At 54.2% G+C, this 24,826-nt stretch overlaps 2 protein-coding genes and 1 long non-coding RNA gene across 12 annotated transcripts in view; 1 reads left to right on the top strand and 2 right to left on the bottom strand.

The window, feature by feature from the left end:
* The window catches only part of LOC125113772 (multidrug and toxin extrusion protein 2-like), a 42,078-nt gene extending 23,021 nt beyond the window's left edge, over nucleotides 1–19,057 (bottom strand). For 4 of the 5 annotated variants that reach the window (XM_047756691.1, XM_047756692.1, XM_047756693.1 and 1 more), the window contains exons 1-5: nucleotides 7,046–7,845; nucleotides 5,624–5,666; nucleotides 4,966–5,010; nucleotides 2,017–2,114; nucleotides 82–179 (exon numbers count right to left, since the gene is read on the bottom strand). In XM_047756691.1, coding sequence (XP_047612647.1) covers nucleotides 82–179; nucleotides 2,017–2,114; nucleotides 4,966–5,010; nucleotides 5,624–5,666; nucleotides 7,046–7,839 — 1,078 coding nt within the window. In that variant the 5' untranslated portion in view covers nucleotides 7,840–7,845. Of the gene's footprint in view, nucleotides 1–81; nucleotides 180–2,016; nucleotides 2,115–4,965; nucleotides 5,011–5,623; nucleotides 5,667–7,045; nucleotides 7,846–10,269; nucleotides 10,339–18,494; nucleotides 18,597–18,774 lie in introns of those variants that run through there. The other variant, XM_047756695.1, reaches the window with a different exon arrangement.
* Nucleotides 1–24,826, top strand: part of LOC125113777 (uncharacterized) — a 51,212-nt gene that overhangs the window by 22,447 nt on the left and 3,939 nt on the right. Inside the window, exons 2-4 of one of the 4 annotated variants that reach the window (XR_007131593.1) lie at nucleotides 11,486–11,544; nucleotides 13,649–13,780; nucleotides 20,681–20,775. This is a non-coding gene — a long non-coding RNA (uncharacterized LOC125113777). Of the gene's footprint in view, nucleotides 1–11,485; nucleotides 11,545–13,648; nucleotides 13,781–13,898; nucleotides 14,161–18,466; nucleotides 18,714–20,680; nucleotides 20,776–24,826 lie in introns of those variants that run through there. The other 3 variants (XR_007131592.1, XR_007131594.1, XR_007131595.1) reach the window with 3 other exon arrangements.
* Nucleotides 20,469–24,826, bottom strand: part of LOC125113773 (multidrug and toxin extrusion protein 1-like) — an 83,597-nt gene continuing 79,239 nt past the window's right edge. For all 3 annotated transcript variants that reach the window (XM_047756697.1, XM_047756696.1, XM_047756698.1), the window contains 3 exons: nucleotides 23,118–23,212; nucleotides 22,015–22,093; nucleotides 20,469–21,061 (listed from right to left, as the gene is read on the bottom strand). In XM_047756697.1, coding sequence (XP_047612653.1) covers nucleotides 20,835–21,061; nucleotides 22,015–22,093; nucleotides 23,118–23,212 — 401 coding nt within the window. In that variant the 3' untranslated portion in view covers nucleotides 20,469–20,834. The remainder of the gene's footprint in view (nucleotides 21,062–22,014; nucleotides 22,094–23,117; nucleotides 23,213–24,826) is intronic.

A 24,826-nucleotide genomic window follows, 5' to 3' on the forward strand; every position in this document is an offset into this window, starting at 1 on the left:
AAAAAAAAAATCCAGAAACCGGAGTTACGTACGTTTTTCTGAATAACGAATTACATGGAAGAAAAGCGACGTCCTTCTTACCGCCCCACGTGTCGACATGGATTTTCTTCCACCGCAGGTACAGGAAGAGCAGAGCGCACAGGAAGAACTGGGACGTGGTGTTGGCCCAGGCTGATCCTCTGAAGGAAAAAAGATCTTTGTCACCTGCCAGTGTCTTCCTCCCAAATAGGAGTAAACCGACCCCAACACGCTTCGGCTGTGTGCAAGGATCAGGGTTATCAGATGAGCCCGGGGCGCATCGAATCTACCGTCTTTTAATACTTTAAACACTGGACCCACTTATAATGGACGTGTTTTCTTTCCCCCAAGGTTGAATTCTGTGTTACTGCTCATCAATACAGAAGCAGAAGGACATAAAGACGCTCACCCTTCCTTGTCCTGACAGCTTTAAAGAACCCATCAAGTCAGTTCTTAAACACGCTCCATCAAAGAGCACACAGCAGGAGTTCCTGCTGTGGCTCAGTGGTAACCAAACTGACCAGTATCCCTGAGCACGCAGGTTCGATCCCTGGCCCTGCTCAGTGGGTTGGGGACCCGGTGTTGCCGTGAGCTGTGGTGTAGGTCACAGACGCGGCTCCGATCCTGCATGGCTGTGGCTGCGGTGTAGGCCGGCAGCTGGAGCTCCGATTCGACCCCTGGCCTGGGAACTTCCATATGCTGCAGGTGCAGCCCTAAAAAAAAGGAACATAGCAAACAGCTCCTGTGTCCAAAAACTGGTGTCGGGTCATCGTGGGTCTGTTTCCCCGGATTACAATAAATTTGTTTTCTCCTAGAGACTAACCTTCAAGCATCTTCAGTAGAGGCCTTCTTGTCACCACAAAGAGGTCGGCGCCCCTCTGGCACAGGAAGCCAAGAACTCTGCTTTTTCTGCTATTTTTCCTTTCACTCCTGACCAACCCTCAGGTTTTATCTTAATCTGCACCTTGTGGTTCTCTCCTCTTCCCCACCTGCCCCCACACGGCCCTTTGTGTCCCTGGTCAGGAAACGTCGCAAAGACGGGCCCCGAAGTACACCCTCAGGGAGGCCGGCTCAGGGGCCCGCGTGGGTCAGAGTCGCCAGCGACTCAAACTTGCCCCCTCCCCAACTTTAACTCCCCCTCGGCCAAGGCCTTGGCCGTTTTCTGGAAGGTGTTATAAATATTTTTCACTGCTTGTTCTTACATTCTGACTCTCCCTTTGTTTTATTTTATTTTATTTTACTTTTTGGCTTTTGAGGGCCACACTCGTGGCATGTGGAGGTTCCCAGGCTAGGGGTCGAATCGGAGCTGTAGCCACCGGCCTACGCCACAGCCATAGCCACGCGGGATCCGAGCCGCACCTGCCACCTACACCACAGCTCACAGTAACGCCGGATCCTTAACCCACTGAGTGAGGCCAGGGATCGAACCCACATCCTCATGGATTCTAGTTGGATGCGTTTCCGCTGTGCCACGACGGGACCTCCCCGACATTCCTGTAATTAATGGCCTCTGTATATATTTTTCCCTGTGACCAACAGGAAGAAATAAATTTCCTTCACTACCCAGTACCCCCACGCATGTGTGCACACAGGCCACAGAAACCTAAGGCTCACGAAAAATACCCCCATAATGCCACCTTTTCTCTTTCACCCACGACAGATTTCATTCTTTAAAGTGCTGCTCATGCCCCACTAAACTGGTTTCCACTTGTAAAGAAACACACTGCAAACTGCCAGGGCTGGTCTACGCGTGCCAGCGAGGCCCGCCTGCCACTCGGGAGCCAGCCCTGGGGTCCCCGGGTGAGAGAGGGGCTGGCACATGGGGCGCCGGCAGGAGGGCTGTCTCTGCGTGACCCACGCGGGCTCCAGCTCCGTCGAGGCGGGATCTGTCTCGGCTCCTCACAACCCAGAGACGACGGGACGGTGAGAAAGAGATTGCGAAGGCCTCTGGGCCCCGCGGACGCTCAGCTCCGGGCGGCCGACGGGGTCCCGACTTACTGCATCCCGAGGTCCAGGGCGGACAGCAGGAGGGCATTCATGCCCACGTTGAGGACGTTGGCCACGATGCCGGTGATCACCTGAGGCAGGATGATGCCCTGAGAGCCCAGACAGGAGAACGTCAGCAGGTTCAAAAGCGCGTCCGCTCGGTGGTGGAACAACAGGAAGCACGTCTAAGGGTCTCTGCCCCCGGGCCTTGGAATCGCCTCGGGGCGAGGCCACCGGAAGCATCTCGTCCCCGGCTCTTGGGTCTTTGATCCCAGTTCCTGACAGGGCTCTGAAGTCCCTTGGAATTTCCTGGGTGACAGGAGCATCTTTCGTCCCAATAAGGCGACCCCGGTGGGCTCCTGGAAGGGGGCTGGTCCCCCCGATCAAGCGGAAGCTCTGCATTTTCAGGCTCCGGCGAGGGGCGAGGGGCGAGGGGCAGGCAATGGGCTTAAAGGACCACGCCCTTGGTAGGCAGCCTCTGTAAGGTCCCAACGGCTCGGGGCTCCGGGCAGCTGCCCTGTGCACCTCCTCCACCCGGACGCTCACCCGTGCCCTTGGCCGTGTCCTGTCCTAATGAACTCGTGACAGTGGGACAGTGTCCCTGAGTTCTTTGACGAGCTCTGGCACATGACTCCACTCCAGACAGGACCACGGGAGCCTCTGGTTTATAGCCACGAGGTCAGCAGCACAGGTGACCTAACCTGGACTGGGGATTCGCGTCTGGGGTGTGGGGCGGTCACTGCGGGTCTGACGCCTGACGCGCCCCCAGGCACGCAATGTCGGCGCCGGGCTGAACGAGGGCACCAGCCGGTGCCTGGAGACCCACCTGCAGGCTGTGGGAAAACTACACGATCTGGGAGTTCCCATCGTGGCTCAGCGGTAATGAACCCCGCTAGTATCCATGACGACACGGGTTCGATCCCTGGCCTCGCTCAGTGGGTTAAGGATCTCAGCGCGGCTGTGAGCTGTGGTGTAGGTCGCCGACGCGGCCCAGATCCCACGTTGCTGTGGCTGTGGTGTAGGCCAGCGGCTACAGCTCCAATTCGACCCCTAGCCTGGGAGCCTCCATATGCCGCAGGTGTGGCCCTAGAAAGACAAAAAGGAAAAAACAACTATACAATCTGACGTCAGACGTTTTGAGTGTGGACATGTGAGCATAAAGGAGAAACAGAAGGAATTCTTCTCACACAGGTGACCGCTGAACACTCAAGAGTTAAACAGGTGACCATGTTACATGACAGCAAAGTGACACAAGACCCACAAGAGCCAGGAGCGGGAACCGTGGGGCTTCTCTGCTGGTGCCGCCTGAGCCAGACCGACCGGAAGCTGGGAGATGCTTCTGCACACCTGCCAGGTCCCAGCTTCCGTCACAGTGGCAGAGAGGACCACCCTAAAGGGCACACCCCAAAGGGCACACACCCCTGGGAGGCACCTGAGCCCAGTCCGTCCAGGTCCTGCAGGCCTGCGGTGAGGGGGCCCCAGGTCACCGCATCCAGAGCCCGCAGCAATGCTGGCGGCACAGCGGGGTGCAGTGAGCGGTCACCCCTTTATTTTGCTTGGCTCCCCTCGCTTGTCCCTGTTGCCCCTTTGACTGGTACTTTCTGGAAGTAAGACCTCTGCATTCAAACCGCCGACCACTGTCAAGGTGGAGTGGCCTGGGGGGCAAACGGTGAGGCGGGGACAGCAGGGGGCTCACGGTGGGGGGCGGTGAGGGGGCTGGGGGCAGGGCGGGCCCTCACCTCCGCCCCCCACGGGCCCTGTGCGTGGCTGGGAGGGTGGCCGAGGGATGCTGGGTCCTCCTCCCCTAAAACAGAGGCTCCGGGGCCAGGCTGAGGCCACAGCAAAGCCAGCAGGTGGCCCCCGGCGCCACTGGGGTGGCGCGCAGGCTACGGAGAGAAAGCAGGTGGCCTGGAGGATGGGACCGACTGGGTATCTCTTGGGCGAAAAACCCTTCTCCCAGAGCTGGGGGTGGAGCTTCAGGAAAAAGGTGTCCATTACTTTTGTGGACAATTCCCTAAGCTACTTGCTCCAAGGGGGGCCGGGAGGACACCTCGGTTTTCTCCGATGAGGTGCACCTCTGTCTAAGCACAGAGGGGGTCGGGCAGAGGATGCCGCCAGGATGGAGAGGTTGCAGTGGAGGGGCAGAGGCAGGGGGCAGGTCCCAGGGGCCCCCAACTACACGGAGCCAAAGGTGCGGTTCTGTCAGGCCCCCGCGTCTCACTTAGACCAGGGGAAGGGCAGGTGTGAGATGGGACTGCCCGTGTCAGTGGCCTCAGGTCCCCAGCCCACCCCGCCTTGCAGCCCCCTCCACTGTAGCCCTCAGGCCCAGCCCAGCGCTGGGCTGCTGTGTTGGAAAGAGAAATACTCCAAGAGGGTCCTTCAGGCAGAAGCGTTTTCTTCCTAGTGGTAGCAAAAAATCCGAATCCCGAGTCGATCCACCCTCTCCAGGCCTGACACTTCTCTTCCGTAAAGCTGGGTAAAAAATTACTCTCTTGCAAGATTCCAAGAGACAAATAGCGACCCTCACTTGGCATGGTGTTGGGTGTGTCTGCATGAAACCGGAGCCGGGGAAAGCCTGTCCCAGAAAGACGGACGTTTGAGTGTGGAAAACTCTGATGGTGGCTTGGTGACATGGTTCAGACTGTGGAACCAGGATGAGTGCACCTCCCTGCTCTGGCCGACGGTCCCCGGGACCTCGGGCACGTCACGCAAACTCCATACCCCAGTTTCCTTACCCAAGAATGGAAGCAATAGCACCTACTCATACTGCGTATGCATGAAGTTAATGTATTTATAAAGCATTTAAAACAGTGTCTGGCACAGAGCAAATGAAACGAACTATTGTTCATAAACAAATAAAATGCAGACATACCGGGTTGAGATGGGAAAAAAAAAAACAACAAAAAACATTTACTATACACTTTTGGTATTATGGAGGAAAAATAGAAAGAAAATCTGTACCTGATTTTGTAAATATTTTGCCTGCAGCTGGAACAGGAATGTTGCCTGCAAATAAAATAGGAAACAAATACATCTTATTGATAGAAAAACTATAATGCCAACCATTTCCATCAATTCTGGTTTTTAGTAGGATATTTACTCTTGTTTTTGGGCCATGCCCAGAGCATGCAAAAGTTCCCCAGCTAGGAATCAAACCCACACCACAGCAGTGACAATGCTGGATTCTTAACCCACTGTGCCATCCTGGAGCTCCACGATGAGAACTTTTAAGGTCTCCTCTCTTAAGAGTTCCCGTTGTGGCACAGTGGAAACAATCCGACTAGGAACCATGAGGTTATGGGTTCGATCCCTGGCCTCCCTTAGCAGGTTAAGGATCCCATGTTGCCGTGAGCTGTGGTGTAGGTCACAGATGCGGCTCGGATCTGGCGTTTCTGTGGCTGTGCTGCAGGCCGGTGGCTACAGCTCTGAATGGACACCTAGCCTGGGAACCTCCATGTGCCTCAGGTGCGGCCCTAAAAAGCAAACATAGAAATAAACTTTTAAAAAAGCTCAGCTTCTTCATGAACGGCTCTCTGATAAAATAAACAAAGGCGGGGAGGGGAGCACAGGACCTGTTCCACGGGCTGCTTCCTTATACAAGGATGCGCTTGACACTTACAGGAAGAGAAGGAATTAAAGTCATCACGTAAATCTGGGCCATCCTGAAAGGAGCAAGAAAACAGCCTCAGTCACCATCGGGACACCTGCTGCCCATGCTGTTTCCACATCGGGTCCACAGAGCACTTTGCGAAACTACCGTAAATAACTTATATGGGAGAAATGGAACAATTCTAAGTGGACTCCCATCAGACGTTGAAATGTCTGCTTATTAACGGGAGCTGGACTTGACATCGTTCAGCTCATTTCAGGCAGAAAAGGTGGAAGGAACACAGCAGAATGAACTAAAACTTGGGCAAAGGCCAGAAGCCTCTTGAAAGAGCCAGGGCTGAGCTCCCTCAGGGGAAGCAGGACCCACATTCTTCCAGGAAGAGAGCCCCCACCTCCCGCCTCCCCAGCAACACAGGGGAGCATCTGGAATTGTGGGTTGAGAATTCCAGCTCCGGAGTTCCCGTCCTGGTGCAGTGGAAATGAATCTGACTAGGAACCATGAGGTTGTGGGTTCGATCCCTGGCCTCGCTCAGTGGGTTAAGGAGCTGGTGTTGCCGTGAGCCGTGGGGTAGGTCACAGACGTGGCTCGGATCTGGCATTGTTGTGGCTGTGGCTGTGGCTGGCAGCTGTAGCTCTGATTCGACCCCTAGGCTGGGAACCTCCATATGCTGCGGGTGCAGCCCTAAAAAGCCACAAGAAAAAAAGAAGAATCCCAGCTCCAACAACAGGGAACTGCATTCAATAGCCTGTGATAAACCATCATGGAAAAGCCTAGACCACCTGCGGAATATTCTCTCTAAATAAACTTGCTTTCACTTAAACAAACAAAAAGAAAAAATGGCAAAGGTTATGTATGTGCAGAAATGAGTCACTGTTCCATACAGCAGAAATTAGCATTGTAAATCAACTGTACTTCAATTAAAAAAATTTGGGGGGGCTGCCCCACAGCTTACAGAGTTCCCGAGTCGGGGATCAAGATTCGAGCCACAGTTGCAACCTAAGCTGAAGCGGTGGCAACGCTGGCTCCTTAACCCACTGTGCTGGGCTGGGGATTGAACCCGTGTCGCAGCATTCCCAAGACACCACCCATCCCTTTGTGCCACAGCGGGAACTCCCGATAAATTTTTTTTAAATAAAAAAATGTAGCTGCTATTAAAAAAAAAAAAATCCCAAGTCCAAAAATAAACGTGGCGGCAACCACTTGTCTCTTCATCAGGAGAAGGATACGCTGCGTCCGCCAAACGGAGAGACTCCGGGCTGGGCAGCTTGGGCCACGTCCCGGCCAAGCCGGGGTCCCACAGGCCACAGGCACAGCTTCCACCTTCCAGAGGGTTCAAGGGCCGCCGACCGGCTGGGGACGTGAAGCCATGGAAGGAAAGCAGAGGGCCGCTTTCTCCGCCCGGGGGCCTCGGACGCTGGGCACGCTGCTCACCTGGAGACCTCGGGGTCTTGCTTGAGGAGTCGGAGGAGGCTCTCGGTGTTGATGAAGACGGCCCAGCACGGGAGGCAGCAGAGCAGCAGGATGAGGATGCCTCGCTGCAGGATGACCCCCACGCGCTTCAGGTTCCTGCCGCCAAAGGACTGGGGGAAAATCAACCCCGTGATGGAGAAGGCGCCGCCCACAGGCCCCCGCCCTGGCACCCGAGCTGGGCACCCTGGGAACCGGGCAGCAGAGCCCCCAGCTTGAAAGGGGTGAGAAGAAGGGGGCGCGTGTGAGAAGCTCCCAGACTCCTTCGGCCAGGGCGTCTGGAACCCCTGCTGCGTGCCCGTCATGCGTGCGGCTGCGAACTCAGCCGGCAGGGAACTGGGCAGGTGGGAGCCCGGGTCTCGTGCAGCTGACTTTCTAGCGGGAAAGGGAGACGGTGACCCCGGAGAGAAACCAACAAGATGAGCCGAGAGAATGAGCGGGGGACCCCTGGGGGGGCTGGGGACGTGGCTGGGCAGAGTCCGGGAGGCGTGGGCCACTGGAGAGTTCCCAGTACCGGGACCACCTAGAGGCGGAGAGGGAGGAGAGGAGCTGTGCACGAGCAGCTGGGAGGCCCAGCCTGGCAAGCGGGTGGTGGAGATGGAGGGGCACCGGCCCGGCAGCCCCTTCCAGGCTCCTGTCTCTGCAAGTAACTGAATGGTTGTCGCTTTCTGCAGCCAAAAAAGAATCTGCTTCCACACCCACTCAAAGAGACAATGGAGGAGGAGTTCCCGTCCTGGCACAGCAGAAATGAACCCCATTAGTATCCATGAGGATGTGGGGTTCCATCCCTGGCCTCGCTCAGGGGGTTAAGGATCCAGTGTTGCCATGAGCCGTGGTGTGGGTCTCGGACGCGGCTTGGATCCTGTGTTGCTGTGGCTGTGGTGGAGGCAGGCGGCGGTAGCCCTCATTCGAGGCCTAGCTTGGGAACTTCCATACGCTGCAGGTGCAGCCCTAAAAAAGACCAAAAAAAAAGTGAGAGACAGAGACATAGAGACAGTGGAGGAGCTCCCTGGTGGCTCAGCAGGTTCCAGCATTTTCACGGCTATGGCTCTGGCTACTGCTGTGGCGTGGGTTCGATGCCTGGCCCAGGAGCAGCTTCATGCTGTGGGCATAACCAAAAAAAGAGCTACAGTGGAAATAAATATTCCACCACAGACGAATGGACAGGGCGGTGACATCGTACAGAACATTATGCAAATATTAAAAGGGGAAATGTGCACCAACTTATGGAAACAAAACATTCTCCAAACACATGGTTTAACAGGAGGGAAAGATAAAACCGTATGTAAAGTTTAGAATTGTGTGGGTGTTTCAATGTTCACAGGCTGAACTATTTGTAGGAGACGCCAAAGCTAATAGAGGTAACTTGGGAGCAGGGATAAGGTTTAGAGATTTTTTTAAAAAACTTTTTAATATTTTCCTCGATGACCTAAAGTTTCTAAATGTGTTTGGCCTTTATAAGCTCTTTTAGAAGCTATTTAAACATCTGGGAAACAATGTGTGTTTGAAAATATATTCAATAATAGAGGAAGATGCCCAGTTTATATTGATAGATGGGGAAAGAAGTGAAAGGTAGTTTTTATTGTTTGTTTTTTTTTAAAAAAACCATATGAATAAAAAATGACTGAAATGGTACCAAAAAAGGGACAAAACTATTTTTTAAAGTAACATTTCCTATAGCATGCCAATGCAGGCTTTGGCCTAAATCACATTTAGTTCTCAGAGCCGTGCTCGGCTCGGCCCTTAAACACCCTCTCAGGATGCCTTCATGCGTTACTCAGCAGGGGCCCAGTGCAACAGCCTAGGACTGCTCAGGGCTGCTCCTTCCTTGGTAGGTAACTCTCACTCTCCCGGGCTTTGGGCTTAAAGAAGGGACTCATCCATCCACCCGCCCATCACCCCGTATACCCCCTGCCCACCCATCATCCATCATAACACACGCCTGCACTCATCTGCCCACCCATCCGCCATCCGCCCACCCACTCACCCACCCGTCCATCCTATACTATGAATCTGTCCATCCAGCATCCGTCTACCCATCCGTCCATCATCCATCCACCCGCCCAACTCACACAGCCACTCACCCACCCATCCATCCATCCCTGCCTCCTCTCCCTCCCTGTCACTCATTCAGCAGGTTTCCACGGTACCAGCTACCCAGCAAGCACAATGCTGAACCACAGGGATTGGATGACTGAAAAGGACACAGCCTTTCTCCTCAAGGAGCTCGGAGTCTAGAAGGAAAATCACTGTGGTTATACACCAGGCGGGCGAGAGGAGAGACAGAGCCAGGAGCGAAAGGCTTCGACCAGCGCTGGCCTCTTCTCCGGTGATGCTCGCACCCCAACCCAGAGCGCCCAAACCCACGACAGGCACAGAGGATGGAGAGAATTAGCAGAGTCGAGAGACACGGGCGTCAAAGTCAATACTAATCAATGGTTCTGCTAACGTGTGGACGTGCGGATGAAGCAGAGGGCTTCTGTCGAAGCAGAGGGTGGTGCGTTCCTGCAGGAGGAAGCTGCACCGGAGATGCGGCTCAGCGTGGGGAAGACGGTGGGCTTAGCCCTCGAGGAGCTGGGTCTGAGGGCACGACAGACATGGCATCCGGCCCACAGGGAAGAGGTGTGGGCAGCAGCGGGGAGGTCAGTGTTCAAGATTGGGTGGCGACGGGCTGGGGAGGGGGGCATGGATCATGGTGGGAGGTGAGGGCAGGGGGCTCTGAGGGGCAGGATGAAGCACGGCCACCACGGAAGGAGAGGGACCCGCCAGGGAGGGTCTGTAACCATGGCAACCAGGGGATGGAGGAGGGCAGCCCGCTAAGCGTTCACCTGCGGACCAGGCTCGGGGGGATGTGTGGGGACAGAGTCGAGGGTGGCGTCCAGAGACCACAAGAAACATCTTCAAGCAGTTTGGCGTGAAGGAGAGGAGAGTGTGACCGAGGGGCAGAGGAGGGTGGTTTAGGGAGAGATCGGACAGGACGGAAAAAAAGAAAAACAGCCCCTGAGCAGATGGACCCGGAGGCAGAATTAGTAAAGCCGGCTCTGCTTCATTTACAGCCGTTAGCAGCAGGTATCTGACAAATTCAAGGCAGCAAAACCTTAGCCTGTCCAGAGTCCCCTAGACCGGCTCGAAGTGACCAAAGAAAGAAAAAAAGAGTCTGGGGGTGGGGATGGGGGTGGGGTCCTCACCTGAGACATTAGCGTGTCGCAAGCTGAGGCCAAGCCAGTTCCGATGGAAATGCCGGAAATATTCACAACCTGCAAAGGAACAGCAGACTGGGGGTGGCAGGCAGCCGGGGACCAGGCCGGAGCAGCGGCGCTGACAGGCGGCTCCCCCGAGGGACCCGAGGAGCAGCCTGGGACTGTATGTGCTGGGGCTCCAGGGCTCCGCTCGTGAGGGGGTCCACACCCCGCCTTGTCCATCACACAAAACAGCCTCCAGCGAAAGGACTGCGGTCACTTGTGTTAAGCAGGGGCGCCGACAACCTAGGTGTTCTCAAGCAACACAGCGCAGTTGGTACCCGTGAAAGTAACGTGGTTAATGCCTGCAGGGATGTGGATTTAATAACAACGGCTGCCAGCGTGTCCGGAGCACGTGTCACGGGCAGGGGTGATGCCAAGCCCTTCACATACATGCTGCTAGGATCGCTGCTCCCATTTTATGGGTCACTTGAGTGAGTCACAGAAAGTTCAGTGACCGACCTGAGGCTGGGAGCCTGACATCAGGCTCTGGTCCTCCAGTGACGAAGAGGACAAGTTTTTGTTTAATTTTCTACGTTATGATGATGATGATATGATTATTTGTAATATAGTTGATTCTGGGAGGTCCCGTCGTGGCGCAGTGGAAACAAATCCGACTAGGAACCATGAGGTTGCAAGTTCGATCCCTGGCCTCGTGCAATGGGTTAAGGATCCGGCGTCGCCATGAGCTGTGGTGTAGGTTGCAGATGCAGCTCAGATCTGGTGTGGCTGTGGTGTAGACCAGCAGCCATAGCTCTGATTCGACCCCAAGCCTGGAAACTTCCATTTGCCGTGGGTGTGGCCTTAAAAAAGCAAAGGAAAAAAAAAAAAGAAAGAAAAGAAAGTTGATTCCCAAGGTTGTGTGATTTCAGGTGTACAGCACAGTGATCCAGTTAAACCTATTTTTTCCCTTGTAAGTCACCACCAAATACCAAGTAGAGTTCCCTGTGCTGCTCAGTAGGTCCTTGTTGGTCGTCCCTTTTACATGCAGTGCTGTGTATGTTAATCCCAGACTCCTAATTTACCCCTCCCCCCTTCCCCTTCAGTAACTATAAATTTGTGTGTTATGTCTGTGAGTCTCTGTTTTGTGCATAAGTTGATTGGTATCATTTTTATCAAATAAGTGACAACATATATTTGTCTTTCTCTGACCTACTTCATTTAGGATGATCATCTCTAGCTGCCTCCATGTTGCTGCAACCTACATTGTTTCATTTTTTATGGGTGAGTAATATTCCACTGTGTGTATGTACCGTCCCTCTCTTCATTCCTCTGCTGATGGACATTTAGGTTGCTTCTATGGCATGACTATTGTGAATAGTGCTGCTATGAACACTGGGGTGCATGTATCTTTTCAAATTATCATGTCTCTGGATATGTGCCCAGGAGTGGGATTGCTGGATCTTACGTCAACGCTATTTTTAGTTTTTTAAGAACCTCCACGGGTGGCTGCACCGATTTGCATCCCACCACAGTGCAGGAGGGGAGCAGGACTGGTTTTGTGTCACCCTCTGGCCTGGACCCCACCCAGCACCCCTGATACCCAGGGTAAAGCCATAACCTTGCGGGTAAGGGTCCGAGCCCAAAGTGCCGATCTGCAACAGAGCTGGGGGGGTGGGGAGGGGGGAAGACCCTGGTTCATCCTGGGCTCACAGGTGCTCTCCGCCCCGGGCTGACCTCCTTGGAGGACCAGGACCACAAACTCCAGTCCACGGGAGTCAGCAACGGGCCACCCCCAGAATAGGAGGCAGCATCCACCCCAAGACGCCTTCTGCTCTGAAACCGCTCAGGGTGGCATCAGGACGAAAGCGCCCATCACCCTGACCTTCCAGGGAGAGACGAAGATGGAGCAGGGCAATTTCTGAAGGGTGTTGCCCGGAGAAATGGGCTTCTGGTCGCCGGGGGCATTTGGGTGCCGTGCTCCCCTCAGGCTTAGAGTCTTCACGAGTCAGGTTCCTCGGCAGAGGCGGCTCTGGTCAAAGCCAACGAATGCCAACGTCACATCTCCCCGCCATGCAGCCCACAGACGGCTCCCGAGTGTCCCCCAGGACCTGTCCCGCAGCAGTGGCCGCTTTAGAAAACCCCACCAGACAAGCTCCCTATGACTCAGCACGGGCAAGGCCGTCCCCCGAGCGCGCTGGCTCAGGCACTCTGGACACCTGGCGGGGGAGCTGAGAGCTGACTGGCAGCCTCTCAGATGCCACACACTGCCCCCCTTGCATCTTCCGCTTCCGTGTTTCTTTGACCCGATTCTGCAACCAGCTTTTCATCCTTCTGCACCAAAAGTATTTTTATAAACCAACTCGAATTCTTTGTAGAACAGGTGGCCATAAATGAAGCTTCTTCAATTTTAAAACCAAACACTTTTATAAATCCTCACCTACTCTATACACAATTTTCCACAAAGTGAAAAAAAAAAATGCAACCGGTGTCTGGCTTGCATAAAAAATTCGCTCAAAATGAGCCTGCTGTCTCCCTAGCAATTGGTTACTATTTGACAGCTGATTAAAAACAAAGTATCATCACCCACAGCCCAAGGGAGGAGGCACCAGATCCCCCTTATCTAAGGCGCTGCCCACAGAAACCCTGGCTTTGGGACATACCACCTCCCACCTGTGCTTTTCAGCCCTGTCTTTCCAATTCTACGCTTGTATTCATTGTGTTCCTATTATTATTTTTTCTCACTAGTCACACACAATCTCTTTAGTTTTTATCAAAATATAGTTGATTTATAATGTGTTATTTCCACACATACAGCAAAGCAATTCAGTTATATATATGCACATGTAATGTGTGTGTACATACACACACACACAAAATTTATATAGTTTTATAGATTCTTTTCCATTACAGCTTATTACAAGATACTGCATATAGTTTCCTGTGCTATACAGTAGGTCTTTGTTGGGTGTATTCCTATTAGTTTTGCTTCAAAAAGTAGGAATGCTTTTTTTTTTAATAATTTTTTTTTTTTTTGCCATTTCTTGGGCCGTTCCTGTGGCATATGGTGGTTCCCAGGCTGGGGGTCAAATTGGAGCTGCAGCTGCCAGCCTACGCCACAGTCACAGCAACATGGGAATCCGAGCTGCGTCTGCAACCTACACCACAGCTCACAGCAACGCTGGATCCTTAACCTGCTGAGCAAGGCCAGGGATCGAACCTGCAACCTCATGGTTCCTAGTCAGATTCACTAACCACTGAGCCACGATGGGAACTCCTAGGAACGCTTTTTTTGCCCTCTTACCTTTGGGTGATGGGTGGGGGGAGGGGCAGAGAGAAAGAGGGGAGCATCACCCAAATCTTAATTCCGTTCCCTCCCCCAAGATAGGCTTCAAAATAGTTCTGATGAAATAAGCGAAAGAACAGGAGCTGAGGCATGTTATACTACACACGACCTGCCGACCTCAAACCCTCACCACGGCACAGATGGGAAAACAGATGTGCCTCAGGGCAGAAAAAGGTAAGCTCAAGAGACACACGGGCAAGAGCCGGCTCTCAGGGTCCCCCGAGCTTTGCATTTCTGAGATGTCTGTGCAGCCAGATGGGTGCCAACAAACAGGCCTCTCAAACCCTCCCAGGGACTGGCCCATCACCGGAGAGCAGGCTGGGGCTGGGACAAACCGTCGGCAAAGCACAAAGCAGCCAAGACAGGGGGGACACAGGACACTAGGCACTGTGGAGGGTCCTTGGGGGCAGCTTTCTGCAGGTGCCCCCAGCCCCATTGAGCCAGACATGCCCGGACCTCGCAGGCAGGTAACGGAAGTGGGTACTACCGCAGGGGCTGAGGCGGGCTGACGTCGCTGTCACCAAAGGGCACTAAGCTGCATTTGTGGGTTTAGACGCTGGCCGTGGATGGAGTTGGGGTGGGAGGAGGGAGGCCAATCAGGCTCGGGGGTGAGGCGGGGATGAGGGACTGGCTGGGAGAGTGTCGCAGAAAACAGGAAGAAAAAAAAGAGGTTATTTTAAGAAATGTGGGGAATTAAGGTAGCAGGGTTTGCTGATGGAGATGCAGGTGTAACGTGGGGGCGGGGGGTGCAGGATGCTTCCTGGGCGCTGGGGGGGGGGGACTCCCTGATGTGTTCCAGCAGATCCATCCTCAAGCAGCAAGACACCCATCAAGGACAGAGTCACAACCTGGGGGCCCCGACAAACAGCAGGGTTGGAGGGGCGGGGAGCCAGGCTCAGAGTTCCCGGATGGAGGCCAGGGAGGGCAGGTCCTAAGCCCTGGAGGTTGCTGACAGCTTTTGAGAGAGGGGGTTAAAAGAAAATGAAGCCATTCTGCAAAGAGCCCAAGTGAACAGAGGCTGGGATGCGGGGGCGGGGGAGGGGGGGGGGGGCTGGGCAGGGAGGAGATGGCAGATAAAAATGTTTTTACAGAGAAGGAGAGATGCGGGTATGTTTACCCTAATTCAGTAGAGCTGCTGCTTAAAGGGAAGGTGCTGGAGGAGAAAGGACAGTTCTGAGCCTGGGGGGGTGGTGGGGGGACCAGTCTTAGGAGAGTGATGGAGCCCAGGGGGCAGGGCTGGAGGCCAGGTCGGGGGCGGTTAGGGTCAGGCACGGACTGTTTGGCCCTGGATTCTGGGAGGGGACCGGGGGGGCTGCTGTGGAGGGATCAGAGCACCGGGAGATGCCCTGAGGTCAGAGGCCAGGCTGGAGAGGGGTGAGAGGTGAGTGGTAGCGTTAAGCTGAAAGCGTCTGCCCTGGGTGCGCGCTGAGCCACACACATGCAGGGGGTGGGGCCTGACTTGGATGCGGGGGTCCTGGAAGCCAGTACGATGGAGGGAGGGGACCCACACACCCAGGAAGACAAGCCCTCAGACCCTGCAGCCTTCAGGGAACACAGAAGCGGCCACGGAGATACCAGTGACCAGGAAAAGCACAGGACGGCCAACCAGGTGGATTGTCCAAAAAATGGGTGCAGGAAAGTTTAACAAATGGTGTTGGGAAAACCGGAAGCCACATGAAAAGAAGGAAACTGGCCGCTTTTCTCACTCCACACACAGAGCCAACTCAAAGTGGCTAAGAGACTTGAACCTCAGACGTGAAACCATAAAACTCCTAGAAGAAAACAAACAGGCAGTGGGCTCCTTTAATGGATTTTAGGGATGATTTTTTTTTTTAGGGGGGGGTCTGACACCAAAATCAAAAGCAACAAAGCAACAAATGCAAAAATGCACAGAACCACATAAAACTAAAGAGCTTCTGCACCGCAACGGAAACTATATATCTGATAAGGGGCTAATATCCAGAATATATAAAGAAATCATATAACTCAGGAGCTAGAAAAAAAAAAAAAACACAATCAATCTGATTTTAAGTAGACAGAAGCTCTGAATAACAATTTTTCCACAAAAGACATACATGAGTTCCCGCTGTGGCACAATGGGATCAGCTGTGTCTCTGCAGCACCAGGACACAGGTTAGAGCCCCAGCCTGGCCCAGTGGGTTAAAGGGTCTGGCACTGCCGCAGCTGCAATACAGGTTGCAACGGCGGCTCGGATCTGATCCCTGGCTTGGGAACGCCATATGCTTCGGGGAAGCCAAAGAAACAAAACAGAAAGCCCCGAGAAAGACATATAGATGGTCCACAGGACTCAGTATCAGTAACCATCAGGAGAATGCACATCAAAACCGCAATGAGATAACATCTCGCACCTGCCAGAATGGCTCTCGCCAAAAAGATCACGTGCCGTCGGGGATGCGGAGAAAAGCGTATCCTTGTGCACAGGTGGCAGGAGTATAAGCTGGCGCAGCAACCATGGAAAAGAATACAAAGGCGCCTCCAGAAAATCAAAAACAGGACCACCTATGATCGAGCAATCCCATTTGTGGTTATTTATCTGAAGAAAATGAAAACGCTAACTTGAAAAAACATCTGCACCCCATGTTCAGTGCAGCATTATTTTTTTTTATTTTTATTTTATAATGATTTTTCCCAGGTATAGCTAGTTAAGTGTTCTGTCAATTTTGCTTATCCATTCCAAAGGCAATAGTTTTCACCTATTAACCCCCAATTCCCAGTCCCTCCCACTCACTCCCCCTCCGCAACCACAAGCCTGTTCTCCACGTCCATGAGTTTCTTTTCTGTGGGAAGGTGCATTTGTGCCGTATATTAGATTCCAGATATACGTGATATCATATGGTATTTGTCTTTCTCTTTCTGACTTACTTCACTCAGTATGAGAGTCTCTAGTTCCATCCATGTTGCTGCAATGGCATGATTTTGTTCTTTTTCGTGGCTGAGTAGTAGTCCACTGTATACACGTAACACATCTTCTTAAGCCATTCATCTATCAATGGACATTTAGGTTGTTTCCATGTCTTGCCTATTATGAATAGAACTGCAGCATTATTTAAATAGCCAAGACACAGAAAGGACCTAAGTGTCCACAGATGGATACGTGGATAAAGAAAGGTGCTATATCCAGACAATGGAATACTCTTCAGCCACAAAAAAGGAAATCCTGTGTTTGGGAAAACGTGGACCTTGAGAGCATTATGGTAAGTGAAATAAAGACAAAAAAAGACAATTACTGTTTGACCTCACTTGTAGGTGCAATCTTTAAAAAATTACGACTCAAAAGAATGCCGAAGATACAGAGAACAGACTGGTGGTTTTGCCAGGCGTGGGAGGTGGACAAAAATGAATGAAGCAAGTCAAAAGGTACAGACGTTCAGGAAGAAAATAAGGAAAGCTGGGATGTAAGGTCCTGCATGGTGACTGCAGCTAAGAATACTGTGAATAGCGTGTTGCATGTTTGAAAGGTGCTCAGAGAGCAAACCCTCAAGGTTTCAGAAGGAAAAACATTCTCTGCGGAAGGTGACAGTCTTAGCGTGGTGATCACTTTGCAATAGGTACAGATACCGAATCATTACGCTGCCACCTAAAACTAATAGAATGTTATATGTCAATTATCGCCCAATTTTTTTTCCCTGCGTTTTAGGGCCGCACCCACGGCCTATGGAAATTCCCAGGTGAGGGGTCGAATCGGAGCTGCAGCTGCCTGCCTACACCACAGCCACACCGGATCCTTAACCCACCCAGCAGGGCCAGGGATCAACCCACATCCTCACGGATCCTAGTTGGGTTCGTCCACTGAGCCCCAATGGGAACTCCTATCTCAATGTTTTAAATTAATTAATTTTTTAAAAATGCTAACGGCCCTGAAGAATAACCGTTTGGAAGCAGTGATAGGAAAAGGTGGACCCCACCCCCGGTCCCTGCGGAGAAACTGGTGAACGTGTCCCTTCAAGAGTCAGATAATGACCCACTGCGCATGTCTGTTCCCAGGCCGCAGGGCGACCAGACAGTAGTCTGTGCCAAGGCCGCGCTGCCCCGCGCGGTAGCGGCATCAAGCTGGTCCTTCCTGGACGGGTAACAGGAACCTTCTCTTCTTTCCGGACTTTCTAGCGGCCCAGTCAAAACGTCCAAAGGAAGCTGCAATCTCCCTTAACCCGAATGAATTCACCCAGTAAGAAACCTGCAGATAATCTCACTCCACATCCCCAGGGGGCTCAATCCTAAGAAGTGTGGGCCCGCCACGATCTCAAGGCCACAGCCACCGAGGTGGGGACAGCCACCATCACCAGCAGAAGGAGCATCTCTCACCTTCTTTGAAATCCCCAAGGAAAGCAGGAGAGAGGCGACTTTCCACTGCATCACCAAGAAAAATGCAGGGACACAGGACTTTAAAGGAGGTGTCATTTCAAGCCACGGCCGAAAAAAGACAGTTTAGTACAAGGATGAAATAGCACGGCCCTCAGCGAACTGTATGCTTCAAACGAAAGGCAGCCAACTTGATACTGTAAGTTCTCTGGTTTAACTGCATACACCACACACACACACACACACACACACACACATGCACGCGCGCACGCTGCAGTTCTTTTATTTTTGCCAGTAGAATTTTTCTCACTGCTACACAACTCCTTGCAACACCTTGTTTCGCCCCCCCCCCCTCCCCGGGAATTAGCGCTCAGCCACCACCGGGTGGTTTGAGAGGAGGGGGCCCGCGTTTTCGAAGGAGCTGGCACTTTGCAAGTCTAAGCTAGGGCAATGCAGCCTCCTGGGTCAAGCGGGAACCCCGCAAAGGAGCACGTGTCAGACATCACACAATTCAAACTCCAGTCTTTTCCGTGTCCTCAGCCCAAGTAAGAAGAAAGTCAAAACCTACCGAGACCGCAAGCATAACGGCGTCCAGTTCGGCCCGACCCAGGTGTCCGCAGAAGATGGAGCTGACGATGCTGATGAGAAAGATCATCAGCTGCGCGAGGAACTGCCGAGGAAGCGGAGGACAGCGCGTTACCCCGACCCTCCGGCCCGAGGGACCGCACCGGTGCTCCGGCCGGACCTCGGGGGACGGGGGGGGGGGGTGTCCGCGGAGAGACGGACCACTGGGGAGGAGGGGTGGCTGCGGGGAGACGCGGGGCGGGGGAGCCGGGCCGCGCACGCACCACGGGGCCCGCGAGCATCACCAGCTCGACCACCTCGCGCCCCACGTCGGGCGGCAGCGCGCCCCGCAGTCCCCGCAGGCATCTGCGCCAGCCGGGGGCCCTGGGACACTGAGCGCCGTCGGGGGCGGCCACGGGGGTCTCCGGGGCGGGGGCGGCGGGGGTCTCCATGCGGCGCGGGAGGGCCTGGACGGCGGTGCAGCAGCTCCGGGAGAGCGCGGCAGGCGGAGGGCGCGGCCGGGGCGGCGGGCGGGGTTGGGGATGGATGGCCCCTCCCAGCGTGGCCCGCGGGCCTGGGAGAGGCCGGTGAGAAAAGTACTTCTAAGGGGCCGGGAGAGGGGCGGGCTTAGCATCCGCGGGCTTTGCAGGTGGCCTCGCTCCTCCCCCCCGCCCCCTCCCCCGCCAGGTCAAATAATGAGCTCCCTGCTGCTGCCTTTGCGGCTCCCTGGGAAGGGAGGCCTTGAGAAACTTCAGCTGGGCTCGGGGTGCCCGGTGCGAGGGCGTGGAAAACTGGGACCCGGCGTGGCCACGGCCCAACTGGGGGGCCACGTTCGTTGCAGCCCTTATCTTGGTTCCTAGAACATGGCCCTCCACTTACGGACCAAGAGGAATGAAGCGCTCCGCGTGGGGAGCCCCCCCCCCAGAAACGTACCCTAGGGTGTTTTTCACTCGCCTGAGCTAAACGTTCTCGGTTTTGTCCACGGTCTGTTCCTTCAGGGCAAAAGCCATGGCCGGCTGTTTGCAGCCACCCCAGCGAGCAGGTACCTAGCCCGCCCTGAGGCTTGCTAACAGCGTGGAGCCTGGCAACCTGCATTGCAGCATCACCACTGAATCCAAGGCTGCTGTGGAAAGGTTGCCCTCCCACCTGCTGAGAGGGGTGAGCAATGGTTTGGATTCTCAGAGCTCCACTTACCTAAGGACTTCCAAGGCCAAGAAGGGCGCATTCATTAAAACCTCATCTGTTTTTGCTTTTTCTTTTTACAGCCGCACCTGCAGCCTATGGAAGTTGCTGGGCTGGGGTTCAGGAAACACTGATCTGAGCTGCATCTGTGATCCACGCCACATCTCACAGGCAACGCGGATCCTTAACCCACGAAACGAAGCCAGGGATCAAACCCGCATCCTCACGGACACCATGTCGGGTTCTTAACCCACTGAGCCACAGTGGGAACTCCAAAACCTCATCTTTTTGAAATGGGACCACACACAACCTTCTGGATATACCTGTGCCTTTTTTAAGATGAGGACACACCCAGGAGTTCCCGTCGTGGCTCAGGGGTTTCAAACCTGACTAGTACCCAAGAGGATGAGGGCTCAATCCCTGGCCTTGCTCAGTGGGTTAAGGATCCGGGATTGCCGTGAGCTGTGGTGTAGGTCGAAGACGCGACTCGGACCTGGCGTGGCTGCGGCTGTGGTGGACGCCGGCAGCTGTAGCTCTGATTCGACCCCTAGCCTGGGAACCTCCATATGCTGCAGGTGCGGCCCTAAAAAAGCAAAAACCAAACCCAACCCGGGCCCGTAACAGGAAGCATGGATGGTAACCGATGCCCCCCGGCTCCTTCCTTCGTGGCCCTCTGTCTTCTCCCCTCTCAGATTCTCAAGCGTGTCCACCCCCCTCAGCCCCTGAGATCTGCACCCCAAAGGAGTATTAACGAATGACGTCACCGGCTGAATAATACTCAAGGCAGCAGGAAAGATACATTGTAAAATATATTTTAAATAATTCAGAGAGTAAGAATCCTTAAGTATCCTCGGTATGTGGGATTGTGTCTAAAGAACAAGAAGCCAGTAAGCAGAAGAAACATCGAAGCCCTCCATCCAGGCAGCCAGCGCTCGGGGTCCTCGGTTAAAACAGGCGCTGTCTTGGGCTAACATGTATTTTTTTACATTAGTTCCTTTTCTTCATCAGAAAATACCTTGGAACCCTCCCTTCGGGACATCCATAAAGTCCCCTGAAAACGAACTGCTGCCTCAGGGCCGGTGAATTCTTTGTTCGGCAGCACAAGCATCACGTGACCTGCCGGGCTCCCTCTCATCACGTGACCTGACCCTCTCCTGCCCCGTCACTGAATCCTGACATACACTCTCAGTAAAATCCCCACCAGCAAGAGGGACACGGCCCCCAGGAGCAGCAGCCCTCGACGCAGCAGCAACTGTCTCCCCGACAACGTCGGCTCGGCTCTGGGATGAACCTCCACGTGCTCTTCCTGGGGCGGCTGCTGACCCAACGGGGTCGCCTCTTTTTTGGCAACATCTCTCAGCAAAACTCCTCCGAGGTTTTCAGGGCCCCCTGGAGGGGAAAGGAACTTAGCGAGCATCTTAATATGTATTTTTCATCTGTATAAAAGCAGAGGCAAATGTGAGCTAGGAGCTGGGAGGCTGTTAATTTGGGAAGCAGGTGCTGCCGTGGGTAATAAGAGATCCTAACTCAGGTGCTGTCTGCTCACTCAGACACAGATCAGCTTGGCTCCTCGGGGGCTCTGCCCCAGCAAATAAGGTAGCTCTTTAGGTTAAGAGGCTCAGGGGAAATTTTCAAGGGGCCAGCCCCCTTGAACTGGCATCTCGGAAAGAGAATAAGGCCAGCGGAGGAGAGAGATCTAAGGGATTTTTGAAGGCCGATAACCACCCGGGGGAGAGAGGGCCTGCTTAGCACCAGACAGGCTAGAGACCCAGACCTAGACTGAGTCTCCCGACCCTGCAGGAGCAACAGTGAGGAAAACAGCCTAAATGCTGACCTAAGTACCGAACCGGCCACCTGCCGCCTTTCATCACCAACAGCGGTACCTCTGTGTCTGCAATTAAAGCCAACAAGCTTCAGATCTGTGGACCTGAAATTGCGTGTCATCACTTGTTTGTGAAACATCATGGCCCTATTTACACCGGCACCCAGGAGCTCCCCTCATGGCTCAGCGGAAACGAACCTGACGAGCATCCATGAGGAGGCAGGTTCGATCCCCGGCCTCGCTCAGTGGGTTAAGGATCCGGCACTGCCGTGAGCTGTGGCGTAGGTTGCAGATGCAGCTCGGATCTGGCCTGGCTGTGGCTGTGGTGTAGGCAGGCAGCTATAGCTATGATTTGACCCTTAGCCTGGGAACCTCCATATGCCGTGAGTGCGGCTCTAAAAAGACAAATAAAACAAATAAACCGGTGCCCAGAGCAGCCAACGGAGCCGTGTCCCCCAGACGACCCCTCTGAGACCACCTGGGCAGGCCGGCTCCAGGAGCGGAGGCAGGTGTGACATACCTGGGTAGGGCGGCTCCCCCGAGAGAACTGCGGTCCCGTCCTGGGCCACGTTTAGTTTCAAATTGGCGTGGACCTGAGCCTAGGAGACAAAATGAAGTCAATGCATAGGCTTCACCACAGAGCTGCCCCGACACTTGGCTTGACTGCCCCGTTTAGGAAAAACAAGCCATTTTCTTTCATCGGCACGTAACATTGGTGCTTCTCTAGTTACCGGTGTTTCATGACGACCCATGTGGGGTCAGTGGGCTGGGAAGGTGGGGTGGGGACCGAAGCCCGAGGAACCCCCCCTTCCTCATTCTCAGCTATTTCCCACCCTACGTCAACCGTAGGAAGTGGACAGAGAGAGAGGCCCCGGGAATCTTAAGGGAATACTGTGGGTCATAGAAACAGTACCAGGATGGACCGGTGGCCCCCCACCTTTCCCTCCAGTTCCAAACCTCGTGCTGAAATTGGCGTCTCAGGCACGAGGGCGGAACCCTGGCATAGGATGCAAGGAAGAAAGCAGCCCCCCATTTTTCTATTCAATGAAATAAACAAGGGGAACGTATAGAGCCAGGGTCCCTGGCTCTTCACATCTGCATAGAGCCCAGGAGATCCCGCTGTGGCGCAACGGGGCCAGCAGCATCTATGCAGCGCCAGGACTCAGGTGCGATCCCCGGACCAGCACAGCGGGTCAAGGATCTGGCATTGCCGTGAGCTGTGGTATGAGTCGAAGACGCGGCTCAGATCCCGTGTTGCTGTGGCTGTGGTGGAGGCTGGCAGCTGTAGCTCCGATTAGACCCCTAGCCTGGGCACCTCCATATGCTGCGGGTACAGCCCTAAAAAGCAAAACAAACAAAAAAGAATGAAGTCGGGTTAAAACAATAGTGACGGAGTTTCCTGGTGGCTCAGTGAATTAAGGACCTGGCATTGTCACCACCGTGGCTCAGGTTCCAGCCCTAGCCTGGGAACTTCCATGGGCTGCTGGCATGGCCAAAAAGAAAGGCCAAAAAAAAAAAAAAGTAGCATTTATAATAAAAGAGAAAAGGACCTTCCAAAACCAGGGAGAGAGAGGCAAGGCTGCTTCTGTGTTTTCAGGGAGAGCAGAGCAAGGAGCAGAGTACCTGCTGGCAGGCTGTTTTCCAGTTTAGCCGAGCAACGAAGCCCAGAAAACACACGGCCTGGGAGATGGTGCAGATGATGATTCCGAGCCAGAGACCTGGAAGACGAGCATTCAACAGCCGCTGATTCCGGGAGAGCCACAAACCTGCCCCTTCCCTCTCCTTTGGTTTCCAGAAGGTTCCAGGAAGCCCAGAAGCCCCGAGGCCACCTCCCCGGCCTCTGGACGTCAGAACAAACATTCAGAGGCTCTTTTGGTGGCCTTTTCCACCATCCTGCTTGGCTGGCACGAAAAGTGCCAATTATAGGAAATACTCCAGGACAAGCGATATTCTATTCTTAACAGGACTATACCCTGTTTCCCTCAAGAAAGGGAACAAATGGGAGTTCCCGTTGTGGCTCAGCGGGTCAAGAACCCAACTAGTATCCCTGAGGATGTGGGCTGGGTCCCTGGCCTCATTCACTGGGTTAAGGATCTGGCAGTGCAGCCTAGGTCCCAGATGTGGCTTGGCTCCTACGTTGCTGTGCCTGTGGTGGAGGCCGGCAGGTGCAGCTCCGATTCGACCCCTGGCCTGGGAACCTCCATGTGCCGCCCTAAAAAGAAAAAAAAAAGGGGGACTACCCTTTAAAACTGCAGCTGTCCCCAGCCTCTGTCCCTCCCTCCTGCTTCGTGCTGGACCTGACCTGCTCGGTGACCTTAGGACCTCATGGGACAGTTATGCACAAAGATGATGACACAGACATTGAGTGGGGGCAGAGGATGGGAGCAGCTTTGCCGATCTCAAAGTACCCAACAAACGCTGTCCCATAAACCCACACAGGACTCAGGCGGAGACCCCCAAGTGACGGGGTTTTTTGGTCCAGATGGAACCAAGGGCAGAATCAGAAAGTCCAAGGACAGCTGTGAGAGACGGCACGCGCAAGCGAACACACACCGAACTCTGGCCCACAATGAAAGGCAACCCCTTTTTCTGTAATTAACCACCAGAAATAGCCTGTCCTATGTCAGACTTACGAGAGGCCAGATCGCTATCTTTAGGGACAGGCCGTGACCCGAAACTGACAACTTCCCTAAGTTTTGTCCCTGCTTCCAACTGAGGACCACAGAGAAAGGCACACATGCCCCCTGACCCATCACACAGGACGACCCCTTCCGGTCGGCCGGCCTCCAGGCGCCCCAGGCCAGCAGCCTCCACCAGGCGGCCCTGAGGCCCCCACTGTGACTCCTTCCCCTCCTCCGCCTGCCGCTGACTCTCTGCCAAGTGCAGGGGCCGGAGGCTGAGTCCCTGCTGCAGCTCAGCAGACATGGCCTTGGCATTCCTCGGTCTGCATTACTTCCTGTTAATCCCAGAGGCCCCGCAAGACTGATGTGCACCACCTGTCACCGTGGACCCCAGGGGTGGCAGCCTCAGAGGCCCCCGGTGTCTTTTGGCCTGTGGCTCCTCCCGCGCCTGAGGCCGGGACGAGTAAGGGCCAGGTCTGGGCCCCCGTGGCTTTGCACCGAGCTTCTCGCTGTTTCTTCCTGGGTTTTGGTGACTGGGTTTGGTCGGTTCCCATTCGCGTGGCATTCCTGGTGGGGTCGGCCTCATCCTTTTCACCCTTTCTGCTGCCTTTTGTGCCCCTGCGCTGTGCCGTGTAAAAGCGCTGTCCTAAGAAGGGGATTCGAGAGCAAAACGCAGGCAGAGGCCCGCTAATCCCACGTGGAAGTGGGTCT

The sequence above is a fragment of the Phacochoerus africanus genome, chromosome 14, assembly GCF_016906955.1.
Source record: "Phacochoerus africanus isolate WHEZ1 chromosome 14, ROS_Pafr_v1, whole genome shotgun sequence".
NCBI classification, from domain to species: domain Eukaryota; kingdom Metazoa; phylum Chordata; class Mammalia; order Artiodactyla; family Suidae; genus Phacochoerus; species Phacochoerus africanus.